The following is a 19,435-nucleotide window of genomic DNA, read 5'->3' on the forward strand; positions in this document are numbered from 1 at the left end:
TACCTGACTGACATTCTGTTAATAAATGAACGATTGTGTATTTTTGCACACGATTGTACAACAAAGTATAATACGTGGTTCTTCAGACTAATCGATTTAGTCAATTGTAAAAGAAATGTAATTGTTTTCATATTGATTCGTTGATATAAGAAAAAAACTATCATTTATTTAAAAAGATAATGCTTCTCGATTATTCGATTATCCTACATGACCAAGATTATGTCGGTTAGAGGTTCCAATTTTCGGTTTTGATATATTTTTGGTTAATTGCCCAGCCGTAAGTTGATCTTAAGTGGCTCTTCACCCTGTTGCATTTGTTTAGACTTCGATATTGAAGTTGGCCAGCTTGTGTAAGCAAGAGTATTTATAGCCACAGTAATTTTGACAATGTATTCCAGTATGGAAAACACAACATAAGTACAAACAATTAACACTTATACGCTTTGGATTTGATATATCAGTTCTGTACTGGAAAGATATTTTCCACATTATAGTTCCACTTACAGCAGTATGGTCCAGAGAAAGAAAAAGCCCCTTTTAAATGTTGCAGTGGATTGTAAGGTGATTGTAAAGTAAATTACTGTAAGTACATTTACTCAAGTACGAGGCTATACTTAAGTACAATTCTGAGGTACTTTTACTTTACTACAGTGTTTCCATTTTTGATACTTCATACTTCTACTCCACTGCAACTCAGAACAGAAGCAAATATTGTACGTTTTACTCCACTACAATTAATTGACAGCTTTAGTTACTAGCACTTCGCAGATATAGATTATACTTTGTCTATTAAAAATAGACAATCTAAAATTCTCTCCATTCCTTTGACAAGATCTGGGGACCCTTCTTAAAGGGTTAGTTCAGATTTTTTGAGTAATTTCTGTAGGAAATACTTACCATTAATGTAGGGGTTGCAAAGGTATTAATTGATTGCCCGAGTCCCATGGTCAGAGTTCTGGTCCGGTTCTGATGAATATGAAGTAGTTCCGGTAGATTAGTAGATTTGGTGGGGGCCGCTCGTTAAAATTAATTAATTAAAAAAAACGACCGTCATTTGTATTGTTGTCTCCTACAGAAAATACTAAAAAAATCTGAACTAACCCTTTAAACTACTTGGATGCTGTGTCAATTCAACCTGAAGATGACAACTAAAATGACCTCATAATTAGAGCTTGTTATGTGTTTATCTTGTCAATTTGAACAAAAATTATTATTTAAAAAAAAGAATAGCATCTAAAAGCATGTCTTGTTAGAGTCAGATTAATGTATGCTCAAATCATATTCCGTCATATGACGGTATCACATGCCGGAAAACACAGATCTACAAGCTATTTCTGTGTTTTTCAATCTTTTTTGGGGCCAGTGCCCCCTATCCAATATCCAGGTCCCATACCGCCCCCTACACCCAATTAAAACTTTTTTGTTTTTAGAACACTCTCATCAATTTCCAAATTTCAGATTTTAAATTAAACTGGACTGTTAGTATGTGATTTACATGTCATTATTAGCCTACTTTCGAGTGGGAGGGAAAAAAAGCCTTTTAACGATTATAAATAGAATTGTATATGGATGTCAGGCCCTGTCACGTCAGGCCCATCATTTTACCATGTAACAGGGATGTCAGGGCCTGACATCCCTGTCACACAGTGCTGTGAGAGGGGCCTGATGTGACAGGGCCTAACATCCCTGTGACAGGGCCTGACATCCCTGTGACAGGGCCTGACATCACAATGACAGGGCCTGACAGCTCCGTGACAGGGCCTGACATCACTGTGACAGGGCCTGACAGCTCCGTGACAGGACCTGACATCCCTGTGACAGGGCCTGACATCCCTGACATCCCTGTGACAGGGCCTGACATCCCTGACATCCCTGTGACAGGACCTGACATCCCTGTGACAGGGCCTGACATCCCTGTGACAGGGATGACAAGGCCTCACATCCCTGTAGCAGGGCCTGACATCCCCGTGACAGGGCCTGTCACAGCCCTGTCACAGGGATGTCAGGCCCTGTAACAGCCTTGTGACATTATACTGACCATGATACTGACATGATACTGACCATGGTCCTATGATACTGACATAATACTGATTATGACAAAACAGTTTGAAACGCTGAGGAAGGCCGACGTGCCGAAACGCGTCTGTTTCTCTAGATAGACATGTCTGCTGCGGCTGTTCATCTTTAAAGAATAAACCAAGAACATAACTGAAGAGAGTGCGGATGTTCCTTTATTATATCTATTCTCAAGAATCTGCACCCATTTAATCCCAAGAGACTACTCCTCAAGACTCCCCTTGAGTAGAGCACGCCTTCTCCTGACGGTATTATCCGGTAGGAGAGCTGCCTTTACTGACGTGATACTGACATCATCATACTGACTGATTCTGACCATGATACTGACCATGATCCTCATCCCAATAAAAAAACTTGCAACTACCGGTACACACAATTCATAAACCACGTCTCATTTGACTGCAGAATATATTAAACTGCCGTCGTAACCAAGAGCACCTCAGCGCCCACCTTTAAAAAATATAGCTTCCAACGCCCCCCGAACATCTCTGTACGTCCCCTGGGGGACTGTACTGCCCCTGTTGATAAACACTAGGCTATTTCCAGATCAGCTATTATAAATAAGGCTTTACGTGATGGTTAGCTCCTACTCTGGTCAATATCATGTTGAGAGCCATGGTGCAAATAGAGAGTGGTGTGCCAGAGGCTGGGACAGAGTAGTGTATGTGTGTGTGATCTAATGTGTGGTCTGTTGCTGCTCAGGGGATGCGAGGTGTTTGGAGAGAAGAGGAGTGAACACAATGACCAGCCAAGACAAATGGGTCACACTGACCCCAGCCGAATTCTCCCTGCTGCAGGAGTACGCTCAATGTAAGTGTGTATGCGTGTGCATGCATGCGTGTGTCCCTTTCTGTCTGCACCAGTGCTGCATGTCTGCATTTTTCAGCATGTAAATCTTCATTTAGTTGTGAATGTATACAAAATTGTACACTTTCAGAGTTAAATGAACAGTCCAGATTTAGCTGTGTATGCACTCTTCTTTGAAGGACGTTGTGAGCCTCCGTTCCTCCGATATGCTGTCGACATCCAACTGTTTTCACACGGTCTAACTAACTAAACCAAGCTGAATAGTTCTGTAACATATGACCTAGGTAGCCATCGACTTCCTAGTCTCACGTAGCCAGACAACTATTCCACAATCTCCGGATGCTATATAGAGTCTGGAACGACACCTCCCGAAATCCGAGAGAGGAAGCTGGCACTTCCGTTCACGTGAATACATTTTGAAATATCTTTACATTTAAAATTTTTATTTCCATTTCTGCTTAGCATGAAGTTATATATGCTTAGATGATTTTTATTTATATTAGGATAAATTTGCGCGACTGTAAAGACGAAACGGAAGTGGGGAGGAGGCTTCACATCCACTGTATATTTTAATCAGGAAACATTTGAAAATTGTGGGAGGCAACAGTCTGGCCACACGAGACTATCGACTTCCTAATGGTCCCTATAGCCTTAAGCCTGCCTTATATGTGCCGAAAATGGCCTATCTAGAAGAAGCTCACAACGCGTTGCATCCACAACGTGTTTGTATGGCGTGACACCGCCATACAAGTATAAATGATCAGTTCCGTAAGGAACGGCAAATTACATCCTGTTGCCATGGTACTATGTAACTTGTGTTACAGTAAGTGAGTCCTTGTCAATATGTTTCTCCACCAAGACACTGCAAATCATAGTATTGCTGTTGTGTGGAAAGCTTGTATGTCTAAAACCGTTCCTTTTCAGGAAATGGAAAAAATAACCTGTGTTACAATAGACTCAATGTAGTTATTATTATTTAGTCACTAGCTTTTCATTCGTTAAATATTTATAAAACCCCAAAACAGGCTTAACCCCTTACAACCTGGCATCCCTATTTTGGGCATGTCACTATAGGCACGTTGTGAGCTTGTAATGGCTATTTATGCTCCTTTTGCATGACACTGTCATACTACAACGTAATAAGTATATAATAGGGAATTCATAAATGAAAAAAAAAAAAAAAAACATGAGAAGATGAAATATGGAGATTCAAGGTTTCTGCCTGACAGTGACATTATGTGATGTGATGTGCCATTACATTCATAGAAAGTGCACACGTCATCATATTTTACGTCACGTTTGTTATGTGTGCAGTGTACATATGTCCTAACCTCATAACCTTTCTGAGTGTTTTTGGCAAAATGTCAGTTTCTGTCAGAATCATTCTTTTGGCAAGTGAAGCCAAATGTATGCTCCGTCCTGTGTCACTTGCCAAAAAGAACAGATTTTCAACAGTCAGATCACTCCATTAATCCGGGGCTGTTCTCATCTGTTTCTAATCCTTATCATACACGTACATACAGATGCACACACACGCATACATCCAGTATTCACACATACAAACGCACAATGATGCACAGTTAACACTGACTTTGACTGAAGAGAATATACTGTAACTCTGTCTGCAGAATAACTGCATCCTAACCCAACAAGTCATGGTGTGAAACTTAGTGAAAAATGACCCATTAAAATGATAAAACGTAGAATCTACAATTGCCGATTGTGAGGGCCAGCTCAAGTTGCTCAGGCATTAAATCTAACTGGATCTGTTTGGGCCCTGAATGATTCATTCCGTGCACAATAAATTGTTCCCCTGCTCACCAGACTGTGGTCTTGGATGCTGTAGTTTATGTTATGCTCTGAGATGTTGATGTATTTCATCATTTGAAGCAGTACCAGAGATGGAAAATCTGACTACACGTGCTCTTGCCTGTGAGCAGTTGTGATCGTTTTCACTATTGTCGCATTACTTTGGAGGGATTTAAATGTGAAGCAGCCCCATAATGCACCATGTTGTAGGAAAAAAAATTGAGAAAATGTGACCATGGATCAGGAAGGAATGAGGTTGTTCTGTTTTTTAGTAAGTGTTCTTACACAATAGCTGGTTACACACTGGAGGGCCTTCGTAGTGCACGCTTTTCAGAGCTACAAATGTCTTTTTTATCTTCGTTTCGTTTTAACCAGAGGTTCTTTTATTAGATATTCAGGGTGCCAAGTCCAAATCTAAATTATTGATGCTTTTCGTCTCTCGTCTACCACCAAAGTGTTTGCCTTGGCCACGATATTCATGCCTTCAATTGCTTTTTGCCTAGCATTGTTTATCGGACTCTGAGGAGTGCACTCTCCCGCAGACGCTATAACCATGAGAGACAGGCTGTTTGCCTTTATTGTCTTTTCATGTTGTAAGTGTCGTACTTTGTTGTACTTGTTGACGGCCGGCCAGGGAGATGGATGGATTACACGAGTGGCGGTTTGAGAAGCTGAAGGAGATTCGAGCTTCTTGTTGTATCCTGATATGAAAGGAACAGGAGGTTCAGAAAGAGGGACAAAGAGAAGGAAAATGGGGAGGGAAGGGTGTGAGGGGGAGAAAATAGAGTCTGTGTGTGTGTGTGTGTGTGTGTGTGTGTGTGTGTGTGTGTGTGTGTGTGTGTGTGTGTGTGTGTGTGTGTGTGTGTGTGTGTGTGTGTGTGTGTGTGTGTGTGTGTGTGTGTGTGTGTGTGTGTGTGTGTGTGTGTGCGTGCGTGCGTGCGTGCGTGCGTGCGTGCGTGCGTGCGTGCGTGCGTTCTTACGCGCTCGCGTGCGTGCGTACGTTAGACAGATTTGGATAATCATGTTTCAATGAGCTCAGGGCGAGTCTTTGTACTCCATTGCAGCTACAGGTTATAAAATATCCCATTATCTGAACCTCAACAATGAGTATCACGTGCCCCCCCCCCTCTATCTCTCCCTTCCCTCTCATTAAAGTGAGCAATGCACACTCTCAATAACACTATATTGCCTGTGTGCTCAAAGCCAGGAACCGAAATTCGGACTCAGAGCAATTACAATGTCTCTTCATTAGATGGAATGGCTGGTGTGTTTACACAGTAGAATCCCCAGTGTTAATTTTTCCATTTGTAACTCGAGAGTTAAATGAACACCATGTATTTTCACTGTGTATATTATACTGTGGCACAGGGGTGCTTTAAATGGAAGCCCTCTACTATACCTTCCATCTTCCAAGACAGAGCCAATCTACAGCACAGTATAATGTAGGTAGGTACTTTATTCAGCCCCGAGGGGAAATGAAGGTGTTATTGTATCGTGAGAAAACCCAGAAGCCTACAACCTTAGGCGTCTAGGAGGAAAATTCATGCCTCTGCATTTGGTATACCCCCCTCTGGTCATTCATTTAAGTATCGCCGGTCGGGATAATGTTTTATCCCCTGCTTCTGGTCGGACTGAATACATGCATTTTCTTTTAGGAAATGTAGACTGTCTGATATGTTTGATATTTATGTTTGATAATATCACAATTTGACAATTTGATTAAAAATGTATGCGACAAGTCGACACCAACTCGGGGTCTCCTGGATCGCCGTTCCTCCACTCCCTCCTATCCAGCATCAGGGTCCAGAGTGTGTCCACCAGTGGTGTAAAGTAACTAAGTACTACTCAAGTACTGTACTTAACACATTGAGTGCCAAAACCGTTATATTAAGTTTTTGCAAATACACCCATGGAGTGCCAAAAAGCAAAAGAAAAGTATTTTTTTCGTTTTTTTCCACAAGGGGGGGGGGGGGCTAGCGCAGCCCTGGAATCACCCATGAACACTCTTCGCGATTGTGAGCTTGTAGATCAGCAATTTTCAAAAGATTTTTATGCATTTTATACATTTGAAAACTTGTGAAATGGGTATATTTTGATACCAATACTTTTGTACTTTTACTGAAGTAAATTTCGAATCCGGACTTTTACTTGTAACAGAGTATTTCTACATTGCAGTATTGATACTTTTACTTAAGTAAAAACATTTGAGTACTTTTTCCACCACTGGTGTCTGCGTAGGTGGCGTGCCCCCTTCCCCTCCTAGCTGTGTCTTGGGCTGGCTCCCACAGTGTCAGTGTCCTCCTCCTCGCCCTCCTTGAATGCTATTAGGCCTACTTTTGTTTTCTTGGCAGTGAGCTTGAGGCCAATCTTCCTGCACTCCGTTTCTACTGCCAGTAGTACTTAGGTCCCTTCCTTTCCCCGCTGTGTCCGAGACAAGGGCAATGTCGTCTGCATAGTCTGCATAGTGAGTCTTCCTCTGGACCAGCGCGAAAAACCCAATGTCTCCTCCCTGCCACTGATAATGGGTCTCAGGGCGTGGACCATTGCCATAATAAACAGGAAGGGGGCCAGGGTATTACCCTGTAGGACGCCCCTGAGTATCTCAAACTGTCTCACCATCATGAGGCATCTCTATTTTTGGCAACATATTTTAAATGTCAAAACGTTTAGAACACGTGCAATGCATTGTGAGCTTGTAGATCTGCTATTTTCACTGATGTGTTAAAGCCCCATCCCACATGTCCCATGTGTAGTTTAAATCCTCAGGCTGGAGTAAATCTCTGACAGCAGCACGCACGCACGTACGCACACACACACACACACGCATGCACGCACACACACACGCACGCACGCACACACGCACACACACACGCACGCGCACACACACACACTCACACACACGCACGCACGCACGCACGCACGCACGCACGCACGCACATACAGGTTCTCAAGCAAGCAGCACGTTTGCAAGGTAGGAGATAGCTTTATTTACTTCCTCTTAGTCTGGCAGGTCTGTTGTCCAATCAGACTAAAGACATTTGATGAGCCTTTGATTGGCGACGTTGCACCCCAATAATCTGAAGACCAGATTTTGGTTGTGAAAATCCATACAGAAAATTCTCCCCCCTTTATTTTGTATTTTATTTTTTACAAATCAAACACTGTGAGGTGATACATTTCAGAAGCCTACAACACTGTCTTGTCCTGTGATTGCAGTGTAGCACACAATGGTTAAGCCATTAGAGTGGACAATGCTTGTTATAATGAGTGTGAAGTGGTTGTTGAAAAAGGCTGTAAATGTTTTACCCTTTTAACCACTCCTGATGTCCCTATTGTAGGAATATCATTATTGGTGAAAGTAAAATAAATAAATAATAAAATAAATGTCAGGATTTCGGAAATTGCAGATTGTTGCATTGTGACGCATTTGTGAGCTTGTAGGTCGGCTATTTTTGCTATTTGTTGTATGGCAAAGTGTATTTGTCTTAATTGGTTAACGGGCCTGAACATTCATACACATGTTTTCAGTTACTATTGCTGATTATACCTTTCCTTGAGTCAGGTTGCTCCATGGTGAGTTGCCTTTAGGCATTGACTACGAGGCTAGTCAGCCTGTCAAGCTGCAGTGCAAGCACTGTGCAATTTCCAAATAGATTATAACTGATAGCCACCCTATCAGCATGCAATTCGGATTCGGAGTCACTAGAAGCGGGCTTCACACCTCTCTGCACAGGCACTCGCTACGTGAGGGCACTCGTTCGGTTGATGCCTTGCTTTGCTGCGCCTCACAGGGCTCAAGCTAGCCTGGTAAACCCCTCCCTCCGGAAATCTCATTTGTATTTGATTTCAAATGCAAATGAGATTTCCGGAAGGGGTGGGTTTACCAGGCTAGGCTCAAGCCGCTTCTGACCGTGCACCTGCCTCATTTTCTAGTGATGTAAAAAGTCGTTCATTCTTTATTTCAATAAATACATTCAAAAGACAAGTGCTGGATTCAAACTTGCATCCACACAGCTGCTCACAAGGAGCATATCTCTGCTGTCGGGCAGAAACCAACTATGTCCAAAATATAAATCTTTCAGGAAATGAAAAAGAAAACTGTATGTTTTTAAAACAACACAATACTGCCTCATCAAAGTTGGTATTGTGACGTTATATATTGTCAGATACTTGCATGTGTCATTAGCCTACATTATCATTGCTTTACCCAATTCCAGCTCAAGTGGAGTTAGGAGTGTTTTGACCAGTGAATGTGGAGAAGGGCTCGGTGCTCAACAGTGGGACAAATTGAATATAAAAAGAAAAATACATGGGCACTTCAAAAGAGACTACCCAAATAAAATACTGGAGCACTCGACTCGGTCTGCACATGTTTTTAGTTTTTACTCTAGAACGTACGTTGAAACGTCAGTCATCCATGCAAATTAAAGATACGTGCAGACCCAGTCGAGTGCTCCAGTATTTTATTTGGGTAGTCTCTTTTGAAGTGCCCTGGTGTTTTTCTTTTTATATTCTACTGTACCAGGCAGCTCTGGCGATTGGGTTGCTATCTGATACAGCGTGTTTCTTGACAACTAGTGTGATCTGTTTGGTTGTGCTCGAGCTCATGATCTGATTTGTTGTGCTCAAGGACGGTGCGCAGCCTGGCAGGCTGAAAGGCAAGTTCACCCTACAAGTCAGGTTGAAGCTGGGTGGAGCTATTCTGACAATTAATGATGTCACAAAAGCCCATCTGCTAGGGTAGGTTCTCTCATAAAAAACATGCAGTAATCCTGGTCTGTGGTCTCCATACTGCCCCCCCCCTGGTCAGCCGGGGCGCCTGATGGAGGGGAAAGGAACTGGTTGGAATAACGTGTTCCTTCCACGTGCTACGTCCTACCGGGGAAACCAGGACCAGTCACACTATGACCAGGTAGGGTCCAACCAAGTGTTTCCAAATGGACTGCAGTCTGCACAGAACCCTATCCATCAGATCTTTTTTTCTTTTTTTTTCAACAATATGTTTATTTATTTTTCTTTTACACGCAATACAACAACATTATAATACAATAAAAAGAAAACAGAAAACCAAAATGGACATTTACATTAAATCATACAAGACAATTATTGAAATGACAAAAAAAAACTAAAAAAAACTATCCATCAGATCTAAAGTAGACTAGGTTTTTTTTTGCGACCAAAAGACCATGTATTATGCAAGTACATAATGAAGTTTCTCAGCTGCATTATATTTGTTATTATTGTCTGTCTATCCTCTGAAAGAAAGGGGTTTAAGGGGCGTCATGGCCATTCACTGTGCGTACGACGCGACACCCTCACTCTCACAGATCCGTGATTTCATACCCCCCACTTTTTTTTTTTTTCCTTTTTTTTTTGATAATAAATCGGTAAAATCAGGCAAAATAAGAATTAAATAACAACCTAACCTAATCCTAACCCTAAAACCTAAATAAAGTAACCAAAAATCGGAAAGAAAACTAACAGAAACCGGCCAATAAGCGGACATTTTCGGTTATTGCGCGGACGGGCGGGTTACATGCATGTGTCCCGCGATGTCCCGCAAAAGGGCCACCTGTCCCTCAGTGGGCCTGTTTGGAGGTGGTCACCCTAATGTCAATTCCTTGGGCGGTACTTCCATCAAATTCCGGTACTTCGGTTTAGACACTCAACCGGCTAGGTCTTGCCCAGTGTGCTGTTTGACCAGAATGGAACAGAGCCTTAATTAGTACCATTGGTAACAACTGTGAATGTCTTTGCAATATATGTCTGCTGTGCATAGAGCCTATAGGGCACGCCCACACAGCCCTGAGAAGAGATTTATCCAGCCAGAGTAAATGAAAACACCATTAGGAGAGTTCAGGGCATTTAAGGTCAATCAGTGGTGTATGGATTGCTATGATTGACAGTTTTAGGTTAGTGCCTGCCATTTGTTTGTTGACACATTCATTCCAGACATTAACTGCACAGCGCTTCATGTTGTCTCCTTTGAGAGCATGTTGGACTGAGCATGTTGGACTGATTTTAGTGTGCATAAACCGCATTGCTGCAGATATAGACTGCATAATGTTAATGCATGTATGAGGTTTTAGTCTTTAACTGAATGTGAAACTTATGAGGTTGTCAGTTTGTCTATCTGTGTATTCAAGTACAGTACAGTATGTAACTCTGTCTGCAAATGTGTCCACCGGAACAAAAATCTGAAAAAAACACACCTCTGTTTATTCTGATGATGGTTTGGCAAAAAAAATAACGACTGACTTCCATCTGTTCTTATTATTGTTGTGTGTGATTTGTGAATGTATACTATTATTGTTGATATAAATAACTTACCTCATTGTTCCCATCTGCTCTTCCTTCCCATTGCTTCCAAATAACCCCCACAAAGCATTCTCTGACTTACTACTTACTACAAGCTTTTTACTACTACTACTACTACTACTACTACTACTACTACTACTACTACTACTACTACTACTACTACTACTACTATTATACTTTATATTTTATTAGTATTTCACCTTACTTTCACCTTACATCACCTTTTCATTTTGTTCATGGTTAGTAGAGAAGGAAGCCCAATGAGTGAAATACATGTGACTTCTGCTCAATGTCTTTCCCTAGACTCAACCAAGAAGCTAAAAGATGTGCTACAGGAGTTCCATGGTAATGGAGTACTGGCGAAATACAATCCAGAAGAAGTATGTACTATATACAGTAGTATGTTTTTTCAAGGAATTCGATAGGCAGTAATAATTAATCCATTGTCATTCTGGACAAAAACAAAACTGAAAACAAGCCAGTGTAAAGATACAACATTTGTGTATTAGTCAGTACAGTAGATTTTTTTTTGTCCAAAAACCCACACTATGCTACAGTTGGCAGTACAACGGTGATAGCCCTCCTCATATCCTTATAACCTTCACTCATGCATACCATAACCACACCAAACCCATGCCTAAACATAACCATGCTAATAGTGCCTAACATTAACTCAATTACAGTAATTGAACCTATGACTAGACTTAACTATACTAAGAATGCCTAACCTCAATAAGCCAAGTATATGTAGATACTGTAGGTCCCTGGGTGACACCCAGGGATCTATTTTTTGCTTTTTTCCCCGCTTCACCAGTGCGACACAACGGGACTCGTTGTGCGCTTGTAGATCTGCTATTTGTGCTGAAATGTTCACAATCAAAGCTAGCATGGGTGTGCTCTTAGGATGAAAGCGGGTATAGGACTTACATTTTTCCCCACGTGACACTGTTTGACATCTTTTCCTCTACAATGCTGCGTGATGCATAGAAGCAGGAGCTCCTCAACCAGGTAATGGCTGCCTATTCCTGTCTGCCAGTAATAGCTCAAATGTTTTATTTCTTTTCCAGTATTTTACCAAGAGTAATCCCTTTGAGATTCAGAATCTCTTTTACAATGGAGTCCTGGACAAGACAGCCAAATAGATCTGTCACTTAAAATCTCTCGCAGAGCCATGAAACTGTAGATATCATAAAACTGACTTGCTTGCGACTTGTTTATTCATGAAAAAAATGAAATAAATTGACTGACAGTTCTAAGAGACGTGTTATGAGAGTGTGTCAACAAGAAATGTGAAGAACTGCTTGAAGGGGAATATTCCTGATCCCCAATGTTTAAAGTGTGTATTTTTCCGTGCTCTGGAGAAAGTGCTGTTCATAGCCAAAAGGCTCTGTTACATGCAACTCAATGTACTGTATATACTGTGTGCAAGCTAAAAAAAGAATAGTAGGCTATAATAATACAAAATACAATGAACACTTAATTGATTCATGTGAGAAAAACTAAACGCGACATACCACAGTTAAATGATAGCAACCAAAATATAATAATCTTTTATCTGCTGCTTTTGTGCTCTGTGATTGAGGAACCAGAAGTAGTGATTCCTTTCACTCTCATTGCATGGTGGAAAAGGTCACACAATAATACAAACAATGTGGATTCTGTCAGTATACATTGGGCCTATATAAGAAAACAAGTCCTGAATACATTATTTATTTATTTTTGCCTATTTTGTGTACTGGTGGCAGCAGGATCACTCACATTACACCAACATTGGTGACCTATCGATTTTGTTGTGCTAGACTCTGCTAGACTCTAGCACAACAAAAGTTCTCTAGAAATAAGAAAAATCTGTGTGTGTGACGTGTCTGTCTGCGCATCTGTAGTTCAGTTATCTCAACAAACATCTGTCCGACCGACTTTAAACTCGATGTGCGTGTCACCAAGAATCTGAGGGAGTGCCATGCCCAGTATGAAGTCGGTCGGATTGGTGTTTGTACGGAAGCGCTGATCAGATCGATATTCCCATATATAGGCATACACTTTACTGTACATGGATCTGATGTCCATATATGGGCATAAAAGGGACAAGGACAGACAGATACAGAGATCTCCATACAGTCTATGGGCATGAAAGGGACACAGATAGACAGACAGACAGACGGTACAACGGGTACTCTGACAACGGGTATCACATAACTGGATGGGGTATGCATTCCCAACTTGCTTCGCTCCCGACGTTGCATCGTTCCCGACTCCCGAGTAACATGAGTACAGCCATTTTGCTGTTTTTATATGGTCAGAATCTACTTTGTGATTGTTTATGTGCTAAACTGTGATTTTGCCACCTGTTTGGCCATTCAATGAGAGTAAATGGAATAACTACGCTCAGTTTTTTGCTCACGGAGCACAGATTTTCTTTTTTAAAGTGTGCTCCAAGCAGTTTGGAATATGGAATGGAAAATACAAAAGCTGAGATCATGTCATGTGTACCTAATTTTAGTGATAAACTCTTCTGCAACAAACAGTGACATTTGTAGTGTCTCTAAGGTGGACTTATAACATGAAAGTTTGAATAAACATAAATAGGACATCGGTTAATTATTCCAAAATGTACAAAACTGTTCAGCCGTAATGTAAAGTAGTAAGGTAAAACATGCAAAAACACCAGTAGGGTTCTTTAAGGCTATGATTGTTATATGGAACAGAGTCTCGGTATAAACAAGCATGTGTTCTGTCTTGCTTCAGGACATTGACTTTGATGGCTTCAAGGTCTTTATGCAGACATTTTTGGAGAGCGAGCTCCCTGAGGAGTTCTGTCAGCATCTCTTCTTGTCGTTTAGCAACAAGGGGCCCAAACCCAGTCCCTCATCATCAGACAAATCCAGAGTCTCTGGTAAGTAAGTATTGTAATGTGTAGATATAGATGTTACTTTATTGTAGTTCTGCTTATGAGAGTAGAATGCTCAAACTGCAGTTGTCTGACGTCTGCAGTGTTCACGGCCAGTGGTGAGGACGACGGAAGCCATCTTGTTTGACGGTGATCCCTCTCTTCCACTTTGACCTCTATAGCACTCCTTTTAGATGCCCTACAGTCTATAACATTAGTGCTTATCTCGCTGCAAGAACCGATTAATTCTCTCAGCTTTCACTTATCATCCATCAACAGACAGAGGAAAAGAGGGACAGACCGACAAAGCCTTATGTAGGCCGACCCTCTGGGAATGTTATGGGGCGACCCTCTGGGTCTGGCAAAAAGGTGATGTTGAATATAAAACCTGTCCCACAAAATAAAGCATCTCTAGACAGACATCTACGCTGGGTTCAAGAACCCGGAGTAGTACTGTAGCTACTGTATAACTTCACATCGATATACACTATCACAGAGAAAAGCAGTTTTTAGACTTGGAAAAATATGATCGGCTGTGGGTGATTTTAACTTGCAGGTTCTCAAAAACAGGACAGTAAAGAATATTGATGTAATCTGAGAATGCAATTGGTATCCTGAGAAGGAATCCATTGCATTTGTGGACATACTATGGAAAATAGTGCTCTTACAAAAGGCCAGATTTGGAAATTGATTGTTGAAAACTCTAAGCCATGATAAAGACACAAAATCTTGGATTATGAAATTGCAAAGTGTGCCCTTTTCAATTCATAGTTATAAACTATGAATTGGCCTTAAGTCCTTATATGATGTAGGGCAACCTAAAAGATTATTGCAATCAGCTTTTGTAGGACTCAGACCAACACTGGACACAGAATTATTATCCAGCTTTGTAACACAAATTCAAAATATTGTATCTACTCCTCAAATACATAATCAACACAGAGGTGAATACCTGTGTTACAGACAAACACCAGCTCTCCCCCAAATTGCACTCAGTTAATGTTATATGGGGGCGGATGGTGAGTGACCAGGTCCATGTGATAGAAATCTTACCCGAGGATAATTGTGTGTAGAGTGGTATTGATTCATTCAAACACAAGCACAAACCTGAACCTGCTTCAAATACCCTCACAAGCTCCTGCTGAATTACAAGATTTTTGGTTGTAAAGCTACATTGGAGACCGGTTCTCAATGTGAGGTCCAGGGACCCCCATTTTTTTTTTTGTGGGTTCCAGGGGGTCCCCAGCTACAGTAAATGATAGTAGGAAGCCGAATGGACACTCATGGGTGTGTAACTCAGAGAGTGGACAAAAGGGTCCATTTGGTTCCAGTTACATTAACAAAGATGCTTTTACAGAGCAGATTGGGGTCCTAGAGGAAAACAATGGTGGTCCGGTGGGCCTAATGCATAACAAGCTGGGGGTCCTTGGATTTGAAAAAGATGATAATCACTGACAGGGAATTATTAACCCATTAAAACCGGGAAGGCATAGTTGTCATTTTAGATTTTAGCGTTGACTATTAAAAAATAGCAGATATACCTGTACATCTGCTGTTTTTGAACATTTTTGAAAAATCGTGATAGTGTGGGAACTACTGATTTAGAAGGCATTTGCAGAATCGGCCTCAGCTCTTAATGGGTTAATCATGCTCACTTGCAGCTATTCTGGATTGATACTAGAGTGGTGGGAACTGTGAGAGGATGTGAAGCTTCTATTGCCAACATAGTGTAAGCATGATCACCCCGCTAATCACTTTGATTGAGTTTAATGGTCATACTGTAGATGAGCTTGTGATGTGTAAGCAAACCATCTGTTGTTTGTCTCTTTTACCCCACATGAAAATTTTGGGTTATGCATATTATGCTGATTAATTGTCATTGATCTTTGTTAACTGTAAGCCCAAGCACCACCACCAAGCTGCCCCGATTGTTTATCTCAGTGCAATGTTTGGTCTACCGGAAAACCCTGCGCTACTCTGAGAGTGTTACATTCTATTCTGTTCTAAGTACAGTACAATATACTACTCATTACAATACCTTCGTATTGTATTTTGTATTAACCCTAACATACAATAGTTTAAAAGATTGTGTGCACAACTAGGTTAAAGGAGTACAGCATACAGATTTTAGTTATGCTCATGAGCTGATGGAATGCTAACTTATAGTATGCCCTCAACATCTCCACTAAATATACACAATATGTAAAAGCATGCTCAGTGTCAAGCTAAATAAATAACTCACTGCAGAAGGGTGAAAACTCATCTTCTCACCAAACAACAGGTCAAAGAGGTTAAAGGAGATTGATTATACTACTGTATTTTTCACTGTACATAGCACATGTTGATTTTCAGTGATCTACAGGGAGAACAGGCCTCTGTCACTAACTACTAATTGATTGTAATTATTGATTGAGTGTATAATTAATATTAGGCATTCTATTGCACTGGATCATTAACATTGGACCTTTCATCCTGACCTCTCCCCCTGCAGGGAAGAAGCTTATCAAAGGCAATTCGACCCCTCTGAAGGTGCCCACTCTACCCAGACCCCTAGCCTTGGTGCAGCTGAAGGATATTGTTTGTTACCTCTCTCTGCTGGAGGGAGGGCGACCTGAGGACAAGCTGGAGTGTGCGTATTTTGTGACATAACCTTCTTGTTCTTTCGCCCACTTCCCCTCTCTCTCTCCCTCTCTCTCTCTCTCTGTCTCTGTCTCTCTTGCTCTCTCTCTCTCCCTCGCTTTCTCTTGCTCTCTCTCTCTCTCTCAGTGGAAATAAGCTGTTAATGTTATCCTTGATCGTTTTTATATCTGTCCTTGAGAATGTCTCCAGATGTCTCGTATATTCTTTAAGGATTACTCAGTGAATTCCAACACAGCACCCTCTCTCCCTCTCTCTCTCCCATTCCTTGTTCTCTTGATCTCTCTCTCCCTCCAACTCTACCTCTCTCTTGTTCCCTAGGCTAATGACTATTTAGATTTTTTCTTCTTTTTTATATTTATGTTTACAGTATACTGATGTGCTTAATAGAACACAGTTGCAACCTATTTCTCTTTATTCCATTCATCACATCATTTATTCATAAAGCGACATTGGTTAATTGGACATCAGACTTTTAATGTGTTGCTATAATTCCCCTTCACCTGTTGAATTATTGAGAAGAGGAGCGTTCATTAAGCACAGGACTATTAATAATTCAGCTAATTCTGCCCTACCGTGTATGTCCAACCACATCACTGATTTAACCATTTCCATATATTGCGCAGCGGGCATCCCCTCTCTGCCTCTTCTTGCATCGCCCATAAGGTCTTAGCAATGCTTCTTTTTCTTTATTTTTTTCCTGGCAGATATCGCCCTCTGCTGATTGACTGTGAAAACTGCCTTGGTTTCACTTGAGTACATGGGTTTCAGCCAGTGACTGACTAAAGAAATCCCATTAGGAATCTGTTACGTGAAGTACTTTAACAGGCTTTCATGTTTTCCATAATATTGTAGATGCATGGCCACTGACGCAGTGATCAGAAATTAATTCAGGTCAAGCCATTTACTGTAAAGACAGGGTCACCTTTACCCCTTGTCTTCCTCTGTCCACTGTCCCATTCCTGTGGCCACCAACACATCTCAGCTCCATTACTACCCCAGCTGCCACCAGGCACTTATCTCATCATGTCCCCTTTCCTTCACCCCAGAGGGGCCACACTCGCACACAGGATGATGTCAATTAGCTTCTCATTAGTTTTGATGTCAGCCCGTTATGACATCCCTAGGCATCTCCCACAGACCTTCATATATGAGGAGCTGTGCCACAACTGTTCTCCCCATGCTGGGACCAGGTTGTGCTTGTATGCAGTCCATGGCCTAGCCATGCATAGCCATTAGTGTGGAAATGACGGGGAGGTTTTCACAGTACTGTCACATTTTGATTGAGGAGTGTTTATGTGTCATTATGTGATGGCCAATCACGACTTTGGTGTGGGAGCTCTCTGTTGCCATGGTGACACTGTTGAGTGTTGGTGATAGGGGGGACAGTTAAAGCTGGATCATTTAGATGCCTGCAAGCATTGTAGAAGGGGACTGCATCATTATTCTGCCAGTGTAATACAATGAGGCATTTGCACGGAAAATGTGTTTGATTTAATGATGAAAGCAGCCATTTCTCCTGTCCATACCACTGATGAATGTTTCCCATTCAAGGATTCTCTTTGCGTCAAAGAGCACAGTGTCGATAGTGTGACATTTTCTTTTTCTCTTCACAGTTATGTTTCGCCTCTACGACACAGATGGAAATGGGTCTTTGGACAGCTCGGTAAACAATGATGCCATTTCATTTTAATCATTGGGAAACTCTTAAAAGTTTCATTTCAGTTACTCTATCCATCTAATAAAATATACTGTATGATTGCACAGTCCTCTTTCAATAGCTTAAGGTCATGAATGTTTTCCACCTATTGGTGAAGGTCTTCAAAATAGCATCAAGTATCACCTTGTATATCTAATTTTGGAAGTGAACCCATATTAGCATAGTCATAAAGCAGAACTGATATTCAGTATCAGTATTAGAGTAGCTCAGAGCATCCCAGAGTGCTTTAGTCTGCCAGTAGACTATAATTGCATGCCCCGCAAAAAAAGAGCAACCACTGTAATTAAACCCTCAACCTCTGAGCACTTCCCTTTGTGTAACAGTTTAGAAATCTTGTTTGTGAAAGAATGACATTTGAAACCTACCATTACATGCTGCGTTTTAGTCCATTTAAGCCAAAGACACTCAATAACGACATCACCTTTTAGGCTATAATAGACTGCACAATAAAAACTGTATTTATAATGACAGCTTGTGATTTCACCACAGGAGCTGGAGCACATCATCTCTCAGATGATGCATGTGGCTGAATACCTGGAATGGGACGTAACAGAGCTGAAGCCGGTAAGAAAGAACAACATTTTTCTTAAGTGATAAAATAAATGATATAAAAATTTAATTATTGTTAATAATAATAATAATAACAGTAACAAAACTAGAAAATGTGCTCCTCGGAGCACAGGTCTCCGCCAGGCGAGGTGGTAAAAGAAAGTACTGTACCTGATTAATCCTGTCTTACCTATTTATATTACATATTGTGATGTCACGTGAAGCTTGACCAATGTTAGCTGTGAGCGGACGGACACACACACGGACGGACAGAGGGTAAAACATACTCTCCACCATGCCTTCGGCCTGGTGGAGACAATAATAATATAATAAATACAAATAATGTAAGTCAATAATCAAACCTATCCCAAAATACTCCAAATAAGATTTGCTCGAGTCTCCCTAAATTCAGAGGGTTTAGTCTACTGAGCACTAAGCTATAATCTAGTATTTTGAACTCCAGACTTGCAAAATATTTGGTAAATTAGTAAATGAGTAAATTCTAGAGCATGTATTGCACCTGTGCAGATCAATGAGTTCACAACAAGCTTGTTTCAACACCGCATGGAGATGTTCCCTTTCCCCCCTTTACGTCAATGACTTACTGTAGCTCTGGAACTTATTATAGTTAT

General features: G+C 41.2%; 1 protein-coding gene across 2 annotated transcripts in view; it reads left to right on the plus strand.

The window, feature by feature from the left end:
- Nucleotides 1-2,816: 2,816 nt before the first annotated feature.
- Nucleotides 2,817-19,435, plus strand: part of dgkb (diacylglycerol kinase, beta) — a gene marked incomplete at both ends in the record, with an annotated part of 72,337 nt that continues 55,718 nt past the window's right edge. The window contains 7 exons of one of the 2 annotated variants that reach the window (XM_080425527.1): nt 2,817-2,886; nt 11,314-11,390; nt 11,998-12,018; nt 13,756-13,903; nt 16,389-16,526; nt 18,151-18,200; nt 18,744-18,818. In XM_080425527.1, coding sequence (XP_080281653.1) covers nt 2,817-2,886; nt 11,314-11,390; nt 11,998-12,018; nt 13,756-13,903; nt 16,389-16,526; nt 18,151-18,200; nt 18,744-18,818 — 579 coding nt within the window. The remainder of the gene's footprint in view (nt 2,887-11,313; nt 11,391-11,997; nt 12,019-13,755; nt 13,904-16,388; nt 16,527-18,150; nt 18,201-18,743; nt 18,819-19,435) is intronic. The other variant, XM_080425528.1, reaches the window with a different exon arrangement.

This window comes from Gymnoscopelus braueri (genome assembly GCF_963280865.1).
Source record: "Gymnoscopelus braueri genome assembly, chromosome: 4".
Classification (NCBI taxonomy): domain Eukaryota; kingdom Metazoa; phylum Chordata; class Actinopteri; order Myctophiformes; family Myctophidae; genus Gymnoscopelus; species Gymnoscopelus braueri.